This window comes from Spinacia oleracea, chromosome 2, assembly GCF_020520425.1.
Source record: "Spinacia oleracea cultivar Varoflay chromosome 2, BTI_SOV_V1, whole genome shotgun sequence".
NCBI lineage: Eukaryota > Viridiplantae > Streptophyta > Magnoliopsida > Caryophyllales > Amaranthaceae > Spinacia > Spinacia oleracea.
Genome location: NC_079488.1, coordinates 65,102,156 through 65,119,686, shown reverse-complemented (window position 1 = coordinate 65,119,686; position 17,531 = coordinate 65,102,156). Strand labels below are relative to the sequence as shown.

The 17,531-nt window shown below is 39.7% G+C and overlaps 2 protein-coding genes and 1 long non-coding RNA gene across 3 annotated transcripts; 1 reads left to right on the top strand and 2 right to left on the bottom strand.

Annotated features, from left to right (window-relative positions):
* Positions 1 to 1,781: 1,781 nt before the first annotated feature.
* On the bottom strand, positions 1,782 to 2,303 carry LOC130466969 (uncharacterized). Its single transcript, XR_008927126.1, has 2 exons — positions 2,159 to 2,303; positions 1,782 to 2,051 (listed from the first exon to the last, which is right to left on the bottom strand). It is a non-coding gene; the product is annotated as an uncharacterized lncRNA (long non-coding RNA).
* Positions 2,304 to 12,400: 10,097 nt separating this feature from the next.
* Positions 12,401 to 14,229, bottom strand: LOC130467476 (uncharacterized). The gene is made up of 3 exons (XM_056835984.1): positions 14,160 to 14,229; positions 12,612 to 13,256; positions 12,401 to 12,429 (listed from the first exon to the last, which is right to left on the bottom strand). The coding sequence occupies exons 1-3, from the start codon at positions 14,227 to 14,229 to the stop codon at positions 12,401 to 12,403; spliced, it is 744 nt and encodes a 247-aa protein (XP_056691962.1).
* A 385-nt stretch (positions 14,230 to 14,614) lies between these two features.
* LOC130467475 (uncharacterized) lies at positions 14,615 to 16,744 on the top strand. Its single transcript, XM_056835983.1, has one exon. The coding sequence runs from the start codon at positions 14,615 to 14,617 to the stop codon at positions 16,742 to 16,744; it is 2,130 nt and encodes a 709-aa protein (XP_056691961.1).
* The last annotated feature ends 787 nt before the right edge of the window (positions 16,745 to 17,531 follow it).

Sequence of the window (17,531 nt, the reverse complement as noted above, 5' to 3'; positions counted from 1 at the left end):
AATCAGTGAACTTACAGAAATATAACATGAGTGGTGAAAAGTAAGCAATTTCATACTGAACGATCGATGGTGCCTGCATCACAGAATTTAAACTTTGAGATAAATTCTCTCGGCTCTAATCCTCTAACTAGCCAAAAAACAAATCCTCTGAATCGGGGAGTAAATAAATGAGTAAACAAAATATAGAGGGAAAAAAATGCACAACCAGCACCTTCGGCTGCAGCTTTCTCGACAATGGACTTCTTCGCAGCATCTGATCCAGTTGTGGCATCTGATCCAGCTGTTAAAAGAAGAAATGTGAGGCAGGAATGTAAGGATGAAACATTTTACAAGGAGTCATTGTCTAATCACGCAATCCCACATGAAATAAGCAAAGGCGCAAACAGCTGCAGCAACAAATAAGAAACAAGAAACTTTGTACAACAAATAAGCAAAGGAAGTCTCATGACAATGTATTATGATTTAGTAGTCTTGTGCTTGTGATCTAGCAAATTCAATATTGGGCCTAAAACTGTTGCTCTATAAATTTTGTCCAATACGTCGTCAAACAGGGAGGGGTATATAAGAAATATATAAGTATATAACACAAACTTGATTTACTCCAACAAAAAGGAAGTCTGCATTGTATTTTGACCACGTGTGATCCAAAGGGAGAAAAGAAATATAAATAAAAGGATGAAATAGGACACTGAACATTTCAGAAAGCACAACTCTGCTACTCTCAAAATTACAATTGACAATCAAAGAATTGTGAGGTCAAATATCTCTGTAAAACCTTCCATCTTTTTGAACTTGTTGGGGAATCCAACACGCCGCCCTTAACATTCCTTGTAAAATGTTTCATCCTTAATATTCCTTGTAAAATGTTTCATCCTTAATATTCCTTGTAAAATGTTTCATACTTAACACTTGCACCATTACTCAAATATATAATCCGAGGCCATATCTATGTAAGTGTTCATAGGAAAGTCTAACTTTCAGTGACATAATTAACAAGAAACCACTCAAGATGTAGCATATAGTAAAAAAAACATCCTAAAATAGCAATCTTCTCATAAACGCAGCAATCTCCTGGAATAATCTAATTGAGACACAGAGCAGAAGATATATAACCCACAGACAAAGGCCCAGTTCTCTTCAACTCGAAAGGCAGATATTAATTTATAAAACACAATTTATAACCATGCAGTAATCTTAGACAGCAAGAAAAGTTGCTGCATTACCAGCTTTGGAGCGAAATCTTTGGTGGTAATAACATAATCTGCAGCAGTGCAGGTCTGTCCAGGACATTTTCCTGCTATATATGATTCTTCTTGCATCAGCCTTTTATTAATTGAACAAACAAAAGCAAATAAGTGAAACACAAACATAAAAAATAAACGGTTAATGAAGTTAAAAATATAAAGGAAGGATTTCTACTTGCAGATTAACATCAGAATCAACAACAACAAGGCTGTTACATGAGCTTCATTTGTCTGACAGGTTCATTTCTTGCAGAGATGATCAATTGCACTAGTGGAAGTCAGACAAGAGTTCTCGGTGAAAATTTCAATTTGCAAGTCTAACACTCTTAACATCAAAACATAATTTTTAAAGAACAGAGGAATAATTAAATTCGCAATAGCTTATATCTACATTACAATAACATAATAAAGTTAATCTTTATTGAATGGATAGCTAGTTGGTTTGATGTACTAACGACAAAAGACATGGAAAACCAGTTCAGTAGTACCCCAAGAATGTGAGCTGCTGCAACTATGCAGGTAGATGGAAAGCAAACATAAAGAACCAGTACCTATGATATTTAAATTTATAGAAAGAGTAAACTGACTATTTCCAAAAGAACAAGAATAACCAAATTTGTCCAATACAGAAATAGAAACCAAATTCCGTCTAAAAGACGGTACAACGAAAGTCTCTTTCAAATCCAAATAAAAACCAGTTCTTAACAACAACCTAAACGTTCCTATTGCTTCAACCTCAACTGATTTGCCATCGCCCACATAAATGAATCTTTCATCATCACTTGGCTTTCGGCAGCTCAGGCAACCCTGCATAGACACACTTATGTGAGTAGTAGCACCAGAATCTACCCACCAAGTATAACTAGGTACTGAAGCTAAATTAACCTCAGAACAAACCAAAACAGGAAGTGTACCTTTCTTTGCACGCCAAGCGTGATATTTGGTACAATCCTTCTTTAGGTGTCCAGGAGTCTGACAAAAGTAACAACCAACACCTTCAGATTTATTTTGTTGGTGTTTCTTTCGAGCTGGAGCACTTGCAGCTTCCTTATCCATTTTCCTTTTTGTTATTCCAGTAGGAACACGCACAAGAGGGGGGGGGTGAATTGTAATTAGAACTTTGATAAAGTTTCTTGCGGAACTTAAGAAACAATCAAGGAACTGAGAATAGAGAAGACAATAACAACAATTGTGAAAACTTCTTGACACTAATCAAGAAGAGAATTCTTTTATTATAGTAATGCCTCGATTACAATAATCTCTCCAACACAAGTTCCTCTCAAACTTGTGTTCCTCACAGTAATCTACTCTGATTACAGCTCTTTCACTTCTCTCTCTCAGACTTAAACTCTAAGTCTCAACAAGATAACTCTATCCTTACTAATACCAAATACAATTCGTGTTTGGGTAACTCTAGATATTAATGATGCTTTTGAGTGGATATAGGGCACTTAGGAACTTTGAAATAACTAGGACACAAACTGTTTTTAGAAAATCTTTGGCAATACGTTTTTAGGAAAGCAAGAACTCTTAGAATGTTTGTGTGATTTTCCAGAAAACATACTTGCCCTTTTATAGGTTTATCCCTAGGGTTAGTTCCCTTCAAAGCCTCAACTGCCAACTGCCAGTGCTTTGTTCTTCACGTCCCTTGACTTGAGGAACAAGGGGAAGACCACTTCCCACGTTTCAGCAACAAGGCAGTTAGTGGTTTGACTCAATCAAACCCTAAAAGATTTTCTTCAACAGATTTTATTTGTTTACAAAAACTGTGGCAAATTTTTAGGAAAATAAGTTTTGATAAAATAACATAAAACGTAAATCTATTTTATAATAAAAACTTATTTTTATTTAATTACATGTTTTCATAAAAATTTCTTCCAGTAAAATAAATGACCTAATTAAATCACAAGTTCCTTGAGTACCCTATATATCTTTTGCAAAATTAATATTTACATAAAATTCTAAGTACAGTAGACTACCTAGACTTTTATGTCTTCCTTTTGTCTGGAACTTGCAACTCAGAAGCTTCAGACGTTCCAGCTCAGGAACAGTGATGAGTTCCTCTGTGTCTCTCAAAGGAACTCGTGGCCATGAGTCTGTAATAGTTCTTGTGAGTATTCGGAACTCTTGATATGTAACTGTGTTGCTCCTCTTGTGACCTCAAACTGGAATAGATACAACTTCCAGCTCTGGAACTCCAGTGACTGTTCCAAGTGTACATCAGGAACTTCACCATCTGATTCAAGTTCCTATCCTAATAGAAACTTGGGCATTTACCTGTCTAAAGTCATTTAGCAACCATAATCAGGAAGTTTGCAATATGTGTGTGTCATCAACCAAAACTTAGGAACAACAATATTCCCCCTTTTTGGTGATGACAACACTTGCAAACTTTTTACAAAGAGAGTAAGTACAAACAGGAACTTATACAGACTATTGTGAAACAGAACATAAAAATTGAAAAACAAAAAAGAAAGAAAGAAAGAAAAATAAACTTACAGAGAGATTCAGAGAGATTGATGCAGGAACTGGGATTGAGTGTGCCTTGGAAGTTTGCACCCTTGACTTCCCCCTGTTGACATCAACAAAAAGCATAGCACGAAATATAGCCATTCCAAACACAGTGCCCCACGATCAACGTTTGGCAAGTTAAGCTAGCCTCAAAGTATTAAGCCAACTCATACAATAAATTGAAAGCAAGCAGTAATGATCAAAACTAGAAAGCACAGATATGTGTAACCAAGCAAGTCAAAATAAGATGGAACAAATACCCAAGTTTGAAAATTATACAGACCAAAAGCAAATTAAAAAGATTGTTCCATGGCAAAAGATAAAAGAAACATGGGATAGGGTGATTTAGGCTTGGGATGGGGAACCAGAACCAGCAGTTTCTTCTATCACAGTCTCCTCAAAAGATTCCAGATTGTTGATCTTGGTGAGGATTGTGGCACGAGTTGCATTGGCTTGTTCTGAGTAGTGGTGAAGATTGTTTTGGAGAGTCTTGACACTTGTAACCAATGCACCTATGTGGGCCTGCATTGAGCTAATCCTGTGATCTGTTCCCTCCTGTAGTTCCACCAGACGAGCAACTGTTGCCTTCAGCTCCAATATCTGATCATCCTTTGTGTTCCAGGCACCCCCATGATCTTGAACATGTTCCTGCTCAGATGGAACACGACGAGCTTTGGACTTTTTGGAGGATCTGGGTGTCCTTTTTCTTGGCCCAACAGTTTCAGGCAGTTCCTCTTGATTCAGTGGAACAGCATCCTCCTCTATGGGCATCTCCTTGACATCCCCTTCCTCATTTATTTCCATGAAGACAGGCCCTCTTTTCTTGTTCTCCTTCATTGCCACCCTCAAGCTCTTTCTTTTTCCTACACTCTTCCTGTTCCCTCGAGATAAAGGGACCTCTATTTGTTCGAGTTCCTCCTCCTCCTCCACTTCTTCTTTAACTACAGTTCCTTCCTGATCTTCCTCATCTTGTTTCTCTTCCTTTCCAGCCCTAATGACTTTACTCTGAACCACTTTAAGATTTAATAGATGGAGCATTTCAAGTTGAAGGATTTGGGTGGATTTTAAGGGAATCACAAAGTATGGGCTAAGGTCAACTGAGAAGCTTTTGAAGATTTCTGTAAGAAGGGAGGAGTATGGAATTTTGAATTTGGGGATACAGGTGGATAAGTGTTTGATCATGATTGCAGGAAAGTTTATGGGAATTTTCCTTTCAAGACAATACATGAGACATGCATCAAACAGACTTGCTATGTTCCTTTTCTGAGTTCGAGGAACTACACCTCTCCACACAATATTAAACAGTAATTTTTGAAGAGGTGAAAAGCAGTTGTGTGAGGTGGAGGTGGATACTTTAGAATCTCCTCCAATGGAACCAACTATATCTTTCTCATCTACATTATCTATGGTCACTGTGATTTGACCTTTGAGCCACATATCAAAACCCCTATTGGGTGTACCAAACAGCTGTTCCAGATAAGAGGCATCAAATTCGATGCGAGTTCCATTCACTTTACTTGAACATACATTATCAACACATGCAAAGTTCTTGCAGAATTCTTTCATAGCTTCAGGAAGTAAGGGGGATTTGGCATAGGTACTCAACAGACTTACCCATTTTTGTTGTTCAAGGATTTCCATCAACTCTTTAAATTTCGTGGCTTCACACCATGTTGAGTTGATTGCGAACCCCTCGACCAGGTTGTTTTCCTTTGCAGTGAGTTTCTTGGACCCTTTTGCTTCCCCCTGAGTTTGTGCATTCTCCTCTGTTTCCTCGATGTTTTCACCAGAAGCTTCCACTCGTCGTTTTTTGGATTTTCTTGTGGAGGATCTAGGGTTTGAGATTGGGGATTTCATTTCGATGTCAGTGTCGGTTTGTTCCCCCTGAGTGATTGCGAGCATTGGATTGTGGGATCGAAGAGGAATTGGCGATTGAATGGGTGAGGTATCCATGGGAACTGGAGATGAAGGGTTTCTCTTTCGTTTGAGGGATGTGAGATCAGCGTTGTTGCTTGTGAGAACCATGGTGGAGGTTTTTATAGGTGAAAGGAGAGGTGATGTCAGTGGAGAAGGCGTGTGGGAGAGAGAGAAAGGGGGTTGCATGGATTGAATGTGGAAAGGGAAGAGTTTCTCCTATTTATTGCCAATGGAACCGTTCCAAACATTCTTTGAATATGGGTATTCGGTTTTGAATTTTAAAAAATAAATAGATAAAAATAAAAGGAAAATGTAAAAAAATTGTGTTTGACTTTGACTTGCTTGATTTCGTATCTCTGACTTAACTAGTTTGAAAGGAACTGCTTACCTTGCTCATTTGGAGTGTGAGTGAATTTGCCACGATGGTAAGCTTCAACTATGTTTGCACACAAGATTTTGTGTTTGTAATAGTCTATATGTACCATGATTTTTGCTTTTGCCTTAGAGGAATTTCAATTTGGCAATTACCTTAGCTTGATCATTCCGAGTTCCATTCTCATTTTCTCATGTTTCTCTCTGTTCAAAGGCTTAGTTAAAATATCAGCAATTTGGTGATCAGTTTGGCAAAAATCTAATTTGATCAAACCTTTCTCAACATTATCTTTAAGGAAATGGTGTCTAATGTGGATGTGTTTGACTCGGGAATGATGAACTGGATCTTTTGAAATACAAATAGCACTAGTGTTATCACAATAGATAGGAACACAATCATAGATAATACCAAAATCTCTTAGCTGTTGTTTTATCCATAGAATTTGTGAGCAACAAGCTGCATCAGCTACATACTCAGCTTCAGCTGTGGATAGAGCAACAGTGTTCTGTTTCTTGGAACCCCAAGAAACCATGCATGGACCTAGGAACTGTACCATACCTGATGTGCTTTTTCTATTCACTAAGTCACCTGCATAATCAGCATCCGCATATCCTCTTAGCTCGAAAGATCCACTTCTTGGATAGTATAGGCATAGGTCATCAGTTCCTTTGAGATATCTTAGTATTCTTTTCACCGCAGTTAGATGGGACTCCTTTGGATTCGATTGAAATCTTGCACATAGTCCTACACTAAAAGAAATGTCAGGTCTACTGGCCGTTAAATATAATAGTGATCCAATCATACCTCTGTATTTCGTTTGATTCACACTTTTCCCATTTGGATCAGTGTCTAATCTGGTAGCAGTTCCCATGGGAGTGTGATTTACTTTGGCTGATTCTAGCTCATATTTCTTTAGGAGTTCCTTCACATACTTTTGTTGGTGTATCATGATTCCCTCCTCGGTTTGCTTGATTTGTAAACCAAGGAAGAAATTGAGTTCCCCCATCATACTCATTTCAAATTCACTGCTCATCAAGCTTGCAAAATCCTTGCACAAATTTTCATTAGTTGCTCCAAATAATATATCATCAACATAAATTTGAACTACTAACAAGTCAGTTCCTCTAGATTTTAAGAATAAGGTTTTGTCTATTCTACCTCTTTTAAAATCATTTTGAAGGAGGAACTTTGATAATCTCTCGTACCAAGATCTAGGGGCTTGTTTTAGTCCATAGAGAGCCTTATCTAATTTGTAAATATGATTTGGAAATTCGGGATTTTCAAATCCAGGGGGCTGTTCCACATAAACATCTTCCTCTAAGAAACCGTTTAAGAAAGCACATTTAACATCCATTTGATAAAGTTTAAAACCCATGAAAGCAGCAAAAGCAATTAAGATTCTAATGGCTTCTAATCTAGCAACAGGTGCAAACGTTTCTTCAAAGTCAATACCTTCCTGTTGGTTATAACCTTTGACCACTAACCTTGCTTTGTTCCTTATGATTGTTGCATGTTCATCTTTCTTGTTCCGGAACACCCATTTCAGCCCTATCACCTTCTGGTGCTTTGGTTTGGGTTCCAAGTGCCATACCTTGTTTCTTTTGAATTGATTTAATTCTTCTTGCATGGCAATGATCCAGTCAGCGTCTTCCAGAGCCTCAGAGTGATTTCTTGGCTCAAATATGGAGAGGAACGCGTGGAATGCGCAAAAGTTCCTTAGTTGTGACCTTGTCTGAGTTCCTTTTCTGATGTCACTCACAATGAGTTCCATTGGGTGGGACTTTTGATGCTTCCAAGGTTTAGGTTGAAATTGAGCTACTGGTGTTGTGGCATTTTCGTCAGTTCCTTCTATGACCTGAGTTCCCTGTTGGTCATTGTGGGGTTCCTCTGGTGTTGTTTCTGGATCTTCTTGGTTTTCTGCTTGTTCCTCTAGTACGGGAACTTCTTGATTTTGTTGAGCAGTTCCTCTGGCTGTGTGTTTGCTTGGTTGGAATTCCTCATCATTTTCTGTAGCACGAGATAAACCAATCTCGAAAAATTCTTGTTCCTGTACTATGTCAGTTTTGTTAGATTCATCAAATATTATATGTACACTTTCCTCAACACACATAGATCTTTTGTTATAAACTCTATAAGCCTTGCTATTTAAGGCATATCCTAGGAACACTGCCTCATCGCTTCTTTCATCAAACTTCCCCAAGTTCCTTTTTCCATTGTTGTGGACAAAACATTTGCTGCCAAAGGCTCTAAAGTAAGAGATGTTGGGTTTTATACCTTTTAGTAGCTCATAGGGGGTTTTGTTTAGGATTGCTCGAATCATAACTCTATTTATAATGTGACAAGCAGTATTGACTGCTTCAGCCCAGAAGTTCCTAGGCAGGGAACTGGCTATTAGCATGGTTCTTGCCATGTCCTCTAAGGTTCTATTTTTCCTCTCAACAACTCCATTTTGTTGTGGAGTTCTGGGAGCTGAGAAATTGTGGTCCATACCTTGTTCCTTGCAGTATTCATCGAATTTGTAATTTTCAAATTCTGTTCCATGATCTGATCTTATATGGATCAGTTGGTGACCTGTGGTTTTCTGGATTTTCTTTGAAAATGTAACAAACTCATCAAACGTTTCATCCTTGCTTGTTAGAAATATGACCCAAGTAAAGCGAGAGTAATCATCAACAATAACTAATACATATTTTTTCCCACTTCTGCTTTGAATTCTCATTGGTCCACATAAGTCCATATGAATGAGTTCCAATGGTTTTGTGGTGCTTACCAATTTCTTAGATTTAAAGGAACTTCGGACATGCTTGCCTTTTGCACATGCATCACACACTTTATCAGTTAGGAACTTGATTGAGGGGAGTCCTCGAACCAGTTCCTTTGATCTTAGTTTGTCAAGCAGAGAGAAACTAGCATGTCCAAACCTCCTGTGCCATAGTAGGGAATTTTCTTCAAGGGCACTGAGGCAGGTTAGATTGTTCCTGGGAACTGTATTGAGATCCACAGAATATGTGTTCCCTTTACGAGTTCCTTCCAAAATAACCTTCCCAGTGTTATTGTTTATGATTTGACAGTTTTCAGAAGTAAAACTTACAGAGTTTCCTTTGTCACAGAATTGAGAGATGCTTAGTAGACTGTGCATCAAACCCTCGACTAAAAATACATTTTCAATGGCGTAGGAACTTGACCTTCCAACTTTTCCAATTCCAACAATTTCTCTTTTCAAGTTGTCTCCAAAGGTCACAGTTCCTCCATTGTAGGCTTCTAGTGAGAGGAATTTAGATTTGTCTCCTGTCATGTGTTTGGAACACCCGCTGTCGAGATACCACGAGCTGTTCCCCTTCACTAGAATCTGTAAAGAGATCAAAGGTTAGTTACAGGAACTCGGGTTTCCTCGAGTTCCTTTTCAACTATAACTTCAGACTTCTTGACCCATTTTTGCTTTACATAATTTATGTTTCTTTGATCCTGTTCCTTCATCTTGGAACACTCAGTACTTATATGACTTCCACTTCCACATGAGAAACAGACTTTTACACTAGGAAGATCCACATACTTTTTCTTATGACTAGTTTTATGGTTAAAGCCCAATCCTTCTGTTCTCTTAGATTGAGCATTCTCAATCCATTTGGGAGGAACTTTAGGTGGTTGTCTCTGTGCCCTGGCCATGGATAGTTCCCTTTCCAGTTTCTCTTTTTGTTCCTTTGTGGTGATCAGATCTTTGTTTAAATTTTCTAAGTCGATGTTAAAAACTCCCATGTTGATCTCCAAGGATTTTGTAGGATCTAAACTTAGATTAAACATCTTATATTGACTGAGTTGAACTTGTAGAAGGATGTTTTCATTTCTAATTTTTTCGAATGACTCATTAATAGAGGTATTTCTATCTAGTAATTCAAAGAACCTGCCTTGGACATCAGATCGAATATTGTTCAGATAATTTATGTGGTCTTTATTGAGTTCCAAGGCTCTATCACTTTGTGCTTTTAATATACTTAGCTTTTTGTAATCATCTAGAGTTTCTAGCAACAGTTCAATTAGTTTTGACTTTGAGAGACACTGAAGAGTGGAGGAACTTACTTCTTCTGATGGAACTTGATCAGTTCCTTCTGTTCTAGCCATAAGGCAGAGATTTGCAGTTTCTTCATTTGGTTGTTCCTCATCGTCTTCTGAGTCTGTTGCTTCGCCCCATGCAGCTATCATGGCCTTCTTGAAGTTTGGTCTGTTGAAGGTAGACTTGTTAAAGCGATCTTTGACCTGTTCCTTCCCTTTTCCTCTGGTCTTGTCGTTCTCCCACAGAGGGAATTCACGAATTTGATGATCAGTTTCTCCACATTTGAAGCAACCTTGCTCAGTTTTGGAACTAGTGATTTTCTTGGCAAAGTTCCTTCCTTTCTGGTTTCCTGGTTTGAAGTTCCTATAGAGCTTTCTCATTCTTCTGACCAGCATGGCAGCCTCTTCTTCATCTGGTTCAGATTCATCGAGTTCCTCAGCCTTTAGAGCAAGTCCTCGACTTCTTGAGCTCTCAGGAACAGCAGCTCCAAGATGCAATTCGTGTGTCATCAAGGAACCAGCAAGTTGTTCAATGTTGAACTTGGTGAAGTCCTTGGTCTCAAACAGTGCAGTGACCTTTGTTCTCCAACGATCATCTTGTGGCATGCTTCTTAGTATTTTTCTTACCTGTTCATCTGTGGGAATGATTCTACCAAGAGAAACTAATTCATTGGTTATGTTAGTAAATCTAGTGAACATTTCTTGAATAGTTTCTTTTGGAAGCATTTCAAATCTTTCATATTTAGACATCAAAAGGTCAATTTTGGAACGCTTAACTTCATTAGTTCCTTCGTGGGTTACTTGAAGTAGTTCCCAAATCTGTTTTGCGTTCTTGCACCCCATGACTCTGTTGTGTTCATGAGGTCCAAGCCCACAATGCAAGATTTTGACAGCCATGGCATTCATCTCATATTTATCAAAGTCTTCTTTAGAAAATTCAGACATTGGTTTAGGAACTACCTCGTTTTCAGCATTGGTCTTTGTTACCTCGAAGTCTCCAACTTCAATTACACGCCAAACTTGGTAATTTTCAGCTTTGATGAATATCTCCATTCTATTCTTCCAGTATGAGTAGAACTTGCCATTGAACATAGGTGGCCTTTGTGTCGAGTAACCTTCTTCCAGTTTCTCTTGTGAGTTCATACTTTCAGGAACTTGACTCAAACAGGGTTTCCTGTGTTTTAGTGAGTACTGGCTCTGATACCAACTGTTATTCCAGTAGGAACACGCACAAGAGGGGGGGGGGGTGAATTGTAATTAGAACTTTGATAAAGTTTCTTGCGGAACTTAAGAAACAATCAAGGAACTGAGAATAGAGAAGACAATAACAACAATTGTGAAAACTTCTTGACACTAATCAAGAAGAGAATTCTTTTATTATAGTAATGCCTCGATTACAATAATCTCTCCAACACAAGTTCCTCTCAAACTTGTGTTCCTCACAGTAATCTACTCTGATTACAGCTCTTTCACTTCTCTCTCTCAGACTTAAACTCTAAGTCTCAACAAGATAACTCTATCCTTACTAATACCAAATACAATTCGTGTTTGGGTAACTCTAGATATTAATGATGCTTTTGAGTGGATATAGGGCACTTAGGAACTTTGAAATAACTAGGACACAAACTGTTTTTAGAAAATCTTTGGCAATACGTTTTTAGGAAAGCAAGAACTCTTAGAATGTTTGTGTGATTTTCCAGAAAACATACTTGCCCTTTTATAGGTTTATCCCTAGGGTTAGTTCCCTTCAAAGCCTCAACTGCCAACTGCCAGTGCTTTGTTCTTCACGTCCCTTGACTTGAGGAACAAGGGGAAGACCACTTCCCACGTTTCAGCAACAAGGCAGTTAGTGGTTTGACTCAATCAAACCCTAAAAGATTTTCTTCAACAGATTTTATTTGTTTACAAAAACTGTGGCAAATTTTTAGGAAAATAAGTTTTGATAAAATAACATAAAACGTAAATCTATTTTATAATAAAAACTTATTTTTATTTAATTACATGTTTTCATAAAAATTTCTTCCAGTAAAATAAATGACCTAATTAAATCACAAGTTCCTTGAGTACCCTATATATCTTTTGCAAAATTAATATTTACATAAAATTCTAAGTACAGTAGACTACCTAGACTTTTATGTCTTCCTTTTGTCTGGAACTTGCAACTCAGAAGCTTCAGACGTTCCAGCTCAGGAACAGTGATGAGTTCCTCTGTGTCTCTCAAAGGAACTCGTGGCCATGAGTCTGTAATAGTTCTTGTGAGTATTCGGAACTCTTGATATGTAACTGTGTTGCTCCTCTTGTGACCTCAAACTGGAATAGATACAACTTCCAGCTCTGGAACTCCAGTGACTGTTCCAAGTGTACATCAGGAACTTCACCATCTGATTCAAGTTCCTATCCTAATAGAAACTTGGGCATTTACCTGTCTAAAGTCATTTAGCAACCATAATCAGGAAGTTTGCAATATGTGTGTGTCATCAACCAAAACTTAGGAACAACACTTTTCTTTTGTTTGCCTTTAAAGGCACTAGCCAAATGAGCACTTTCAGTCTTCTCTTGCTTAAGCCTTTCCTCTTCTTGCACACAATGAGATATGAGCTCATTAAGAGACCATTTCTCCTTTTGACAGTTATAGCTTATCTTGAACTGATTAAACTGTGCAGGAAGAGAGATCAAAATTAAATGCACGAGCAAGTCATCTGACAGCTCTAACTTTAGTGCCTTTAATTTTGAAGCAAGATAAGACATTTCCATAATGTACTCCCTTATGTTCCCTTGACCTTTGTACTTTATGGAAATTAAGTTCAACAAAGTTGTACTTATTTCCGCCTTATCGTTTTTAACAAAACGCTTCTCAATTTGTTCAAGGAACTCTTTGGCAGTGACCTCATCAGACACAGAGCCCCTAAATGATTCTGGAATTCCCCGCTTCATGATCATTAGACACATACGATTAGAACGGTCCCACCTCTCAAAGTCACGCTTTTGATCAGCGGTACTTTCATCCGTAAGAGCAGGTGGTTTATCCGTTCTCAATGCAAGGTCAAGATCCATGCAGCCAAGGACAATGCTTACATTTTCCTTCCAATCCTTAAAGTTGGTCCCATTTAGTAATGGAATCGAGTTGACATTGGCAGATATTACAGAAGCAGAAGTATTCACTGAAAATAGAACAAAACAAATAAAACACAAGTTCACAATAAATTCCATAATCCAAATATAATCATCAAATTCAAGTATTGGCAAAACCCATCACAAGATACCTAACACAACATTAATCTTTAGTCTTTGGACAGAAAAATTAACTGTAAGTGGTACTCTTGGTGTAGTAATCAAATATCAACAATAATATCCTGTCAAATATTAAGCCTTTCTTTGGACCGACTTTACATTCACATGGAAAAACTTATAATTGTTACATATTTATTACCACAAGTATGTTTAAATTCCTGCCAAACAATAATCTTCCTTTGGGCCGACCATTACCAGCATGGAAATCAAACACACAAAACCAACTTAATGTTGGACTTAACTAATCTACACAAAAGAGGTTGCTTTGACAACTTATTATTTCAATTAATCAATTCACAATATTAATATAAAATTGCCAAGAATTAAATCTGGTTTTAGAAGCTTTAATTCTTCGTACATAACTTTATACGGGCTTGATTCACGTACAAAGTGGAAAAAATAAACATGTAAAAGTCAAATTTTAAACATGATTTGTAAGTAATACGACTAATAATGTCATAAGTCCGTACCAAAAGTCGAATACGGTCCCAACTGACCATATGGGACAACGACGAATTCGATGCTTAATCCACTAGAAAATGAACTTGGACAAACAAAAAATATCAACATGAATAAACATTGTTAATGATTGATTGATCACAAAAGTCACCGATTTGCCGATTGTAAAGAACCACTTAAATACAATAAAGCAATCAAAACCAAGATAAATCCATAATATTGGCAAAACCAATCATATCGCAATTTAGGAGTTGTACGGGGTGTCCTACCGGCACCACCTGGTACCGGCAGAACTCCCCGTATGTAAACTTAACCTGCAGGTAATCTGGTCATCTTAGGTAAATATCCTCTACCGGCATTATTTGCAAGACCCCCTACCGGCATTATCATGAAGACAACCAACCAAGGGTCACTATCAACAGGTCGCTATCTAACCACAAGGGACCTACCAGATCGTACCCTTGGATTGGTCTATATAAGGAGCACCTCATTTATTGCTATGAGGTACACAAACACTTAAACACACTTCTTTCTTACTCTCTAATCACCTCTTAATCATCTCTTAATCTCTCAGTAATCTTACTTAAGCATCGGAGGGGGGATCCTCGAACCACCCCTGAGGCTAGTTAATCCATTCTGTTGTGCAGATATCAACCGGCAATCTCGACAGGAATCCAGTATCCCACAGTCAGCTGTTCTCATTCCACACCCGGAACAATTGGCGCTAGAAGGAGGGGACCTTATCCCTTGAAACGGTAGAACAGTCAGCATGGATTTCTCACAGAAAGACGGTAAAAAATCAAAGAAAAGTCAAGAAAAAGCAACAACCCCGCAACCGGCGACAACCTCCAAGTTCCAACCCTCACTTCTAAACCCCGCCCATCCGTCACAAGCACAATCAGTTATAAGCCCAGCAACAAAAAACACCTCAATACCGGCACAAAGGGAATTTACAGTGGAGGACGATGATGAGTTAGAAATAGAAAGCCCTGCCAGAGAGCAACCGAAAACTCCGCTGGAACAGACGCCGCAGGAGCGCCTGTCTCCCCTGTCGGAAGTATTCACGGGAGAGCAATTGAAAACACTGTCGGCGGTGATGGCCGCTTTGTCAGAGCTACCAGCCTCGCAGCAGCTAGGGTCAGTCGGCAGTCTAAGAAAGACCAGGTCGGCAGCTCCCCAGTTACCTGTTAGGGATCTCCTAACCGCCCTGAATCAAGAAAACACCCCAGAAAAAAGAAAGCGCTCGGATCCGGCGGAAACCGAATGGCCCGAAACAGAGCAAGTCCCCATCGCGGAATATGAACGAAGAGCGCCGGTTCTACAGATAGCTAGACGGCAGACAATCCAGCCAAAGGATTCTCCTCTGTGCCGAGAAATCCTAGAAGAAAGGATGGAAAGGATAAAAATCCCGACAGGGAGATACGATGGGACGACGGATCCGGAGGATCACTGCACCACATTCGAACAGCACATGATGCTGTACACTGACTCTGATGCCATGTGGTGCAAAGTATTCCCATCTACACTCCTAGGAGTTGCAGCGAGCTGGTATAAGGGCATAGAGGCACACTCCATATACAGTTTCCGACAGCTGCAGGCGTCGTTTTTGTCACGATTTGTGAGCAAACAGAAGAGAAAGAAATCATCGGGAGAGTTGATGTCGTTCGCTCAAAGAGATAGAGAGTCGTTAAGGGATTATCTCACCCGCTTTAACAACGAATCAATCACTATTCCCAATTTGCAGCAGGAGGTTGCTGTTCTGGCTCTGATGAGGGGAATGCAAGAGTGCGAATTCAAGAAATATCTCAGCCGGAAGTCATACACCAATCTGGGTGACGTCCTGCACAAGGCCAACGAATACATCAGGGGGGATGAAATGATGAAGATGTCCAATGTGGTAGTGGCAACCGGCGGAAATGTCGGGTACAATCCAGGCTATAACCCACAGACGGGAAAAGGAGGAAACAATTTTCATCAGAGCAATAATCAGCAAGGGGCAGGCCAGAGAAACCAGAATAACAGAAATGCCAATCCTCAAGGGCAGAGAAGCCGGCAAGACAGAAGGGAGTCCAGAGGACTCTTTGATAACTACACTCCGCTGAACACACCGCGGACGACAATTTATAACATAAACAACAAGATGGACGGCTGGAGAAGGCCGCCACCAATGCAGAGTAGGGAAAGGAATGTCAAGAAATTCTGTGACTTCCATAATGAGCACGGCCACCTAACAGAGGACTGCAGAGACCTCAAAGACAACATTGAGGATATGGTCAGAAAGGGGTATTTCTCACAGTATAGGGCGAGGCAAGGAAATGGTAACAACAACTCGGTGGGGGGAAACCCTACCAATTCATACCGGCCACAACAGCAAAATCAACAACAATACCCAAGAATCGAGCAACCATATCAGCCGCCTAGAATCGAGCAAAAACAGCCGGAAACCAGTGCCAGAGCAGAACAGAGGGATGGCGGGAAAAAACCACCCGTGTATGTAATTTCTGGCGGCCCAGTCCACGGAGGGACAATAAGCGGCGCCAGTAGAAGCTTGGAGGAACACAGGCACATGGTAAACTTTCATAACACAAGAGTGTGGCCTAACCCACCCAGCATACCAGTGATGACGTTCTCGGAATCGGATTGCAGAGTCATCATTTTCCCGCATGATGACCCAGTAGTTCTTACAATTGATATAGCAAATGCCGATGTGAACAGAGTACTGGTAGACGGCGGCAGCTCAGCAAACATCATCTTCTGGGAAGCCTTCAAACAATTGCACATACCAGAGGACGAACTTCAAAGGGTGAACTACCCAGTAATCGGTTTCTCAGGATCTACAGTGTACCCAGAGGGTAGTATAAGGCTGCCGGTGAAAATCGGAGAAGGATCCGAAATGTGAGATCTCATGGTGGATTTCCTAATCATTAAAGTACCAGCGGCCTACAATGTGATCATCGGTCGCCCATTCATACATGACGTGCAGGCGGTAGTCTCCACCTATCACTTGACAATGATATATATGTCGAACCTGGAAAGGCCGGCAAAGATAAGGGGAAGTCAGTTGGCGGCAAGGTCCTGCTACTTGACTGCTTTGAGAACACCGGGAAGAATGGTCCCAGAAGTGAACTTGACTACTGAGCCGGCAAGGCAAGAGGTACACTTGACTACTAAGCCGGCAAGACAAGAACAACTGTCAAAAAGGAAGAGCTGCACAAAAAGGGGTCGAACCGACCTGAACATGGAACACTTTGATGAAAGGCCAGTATCAGCACCAAGAACAACGCCAGATGGTCTGACAGAAATATCGAGCTGGAGGTTGGAGACATGGATAGAACAGTCGTGATCGGTACAGAAATGGGGAGTGACATGAAGGTTAACCTCATAAGCTTGCTGAGGGAGCACGCGGACATCTTCGCATTCTCGGCGGATGAGATGCCTGGTATCGATCCAGAGATAATGGTCCACCGGTTAAACACCGACAGAAATGTCAGGCCTGTACGGCAGAAAAAACGTAATTTCTCCATGGAAAAAATGACAGCAATACAAGAAGAGGTGGATAAACTGCTGGCGGCAGGTTTTATTGAGCCATGTGACTACCCTGAATGGTTGGCAAACGTAGTAATGGTAAAAAAGTCAAGTGGGTCATGGAGAATGTGCGTAGATTTCACCAACCTTAACAGAGCATG

Bases quoted from the DNA above. Each gene is read 5' to 3' on its own strand.
- LOC130467476 (XM_056835984.1), bottom strand. From the start codon at position 14,229: ATGCCGGTAGGGGGTCTTGCAAATAATGCCGGTAGAGGATATTTACCT. The intron at 13,257-14,159 runs GTTAAGTTTACA...TTCTATTTTCAG, and splicing joins GATGACCAGATTACCTGCAG to TGAATACTTCTGCTTCTGTA. The intron at 12,430-12,611 runs GCAAACAAAAGA...CTGGAGTTCCAG, and splicing joins TTTGGCTAGTGCCTTTAAAG to AGCTGGAAGTTGTATCTATT.
- LOC130467475 (XM_056835983.1), top strand. From the start codon at position 14,615: ATGGATTTCTCACAGAAAGACGGTAAAAAATCAAAGAAAAGTCAAGAA.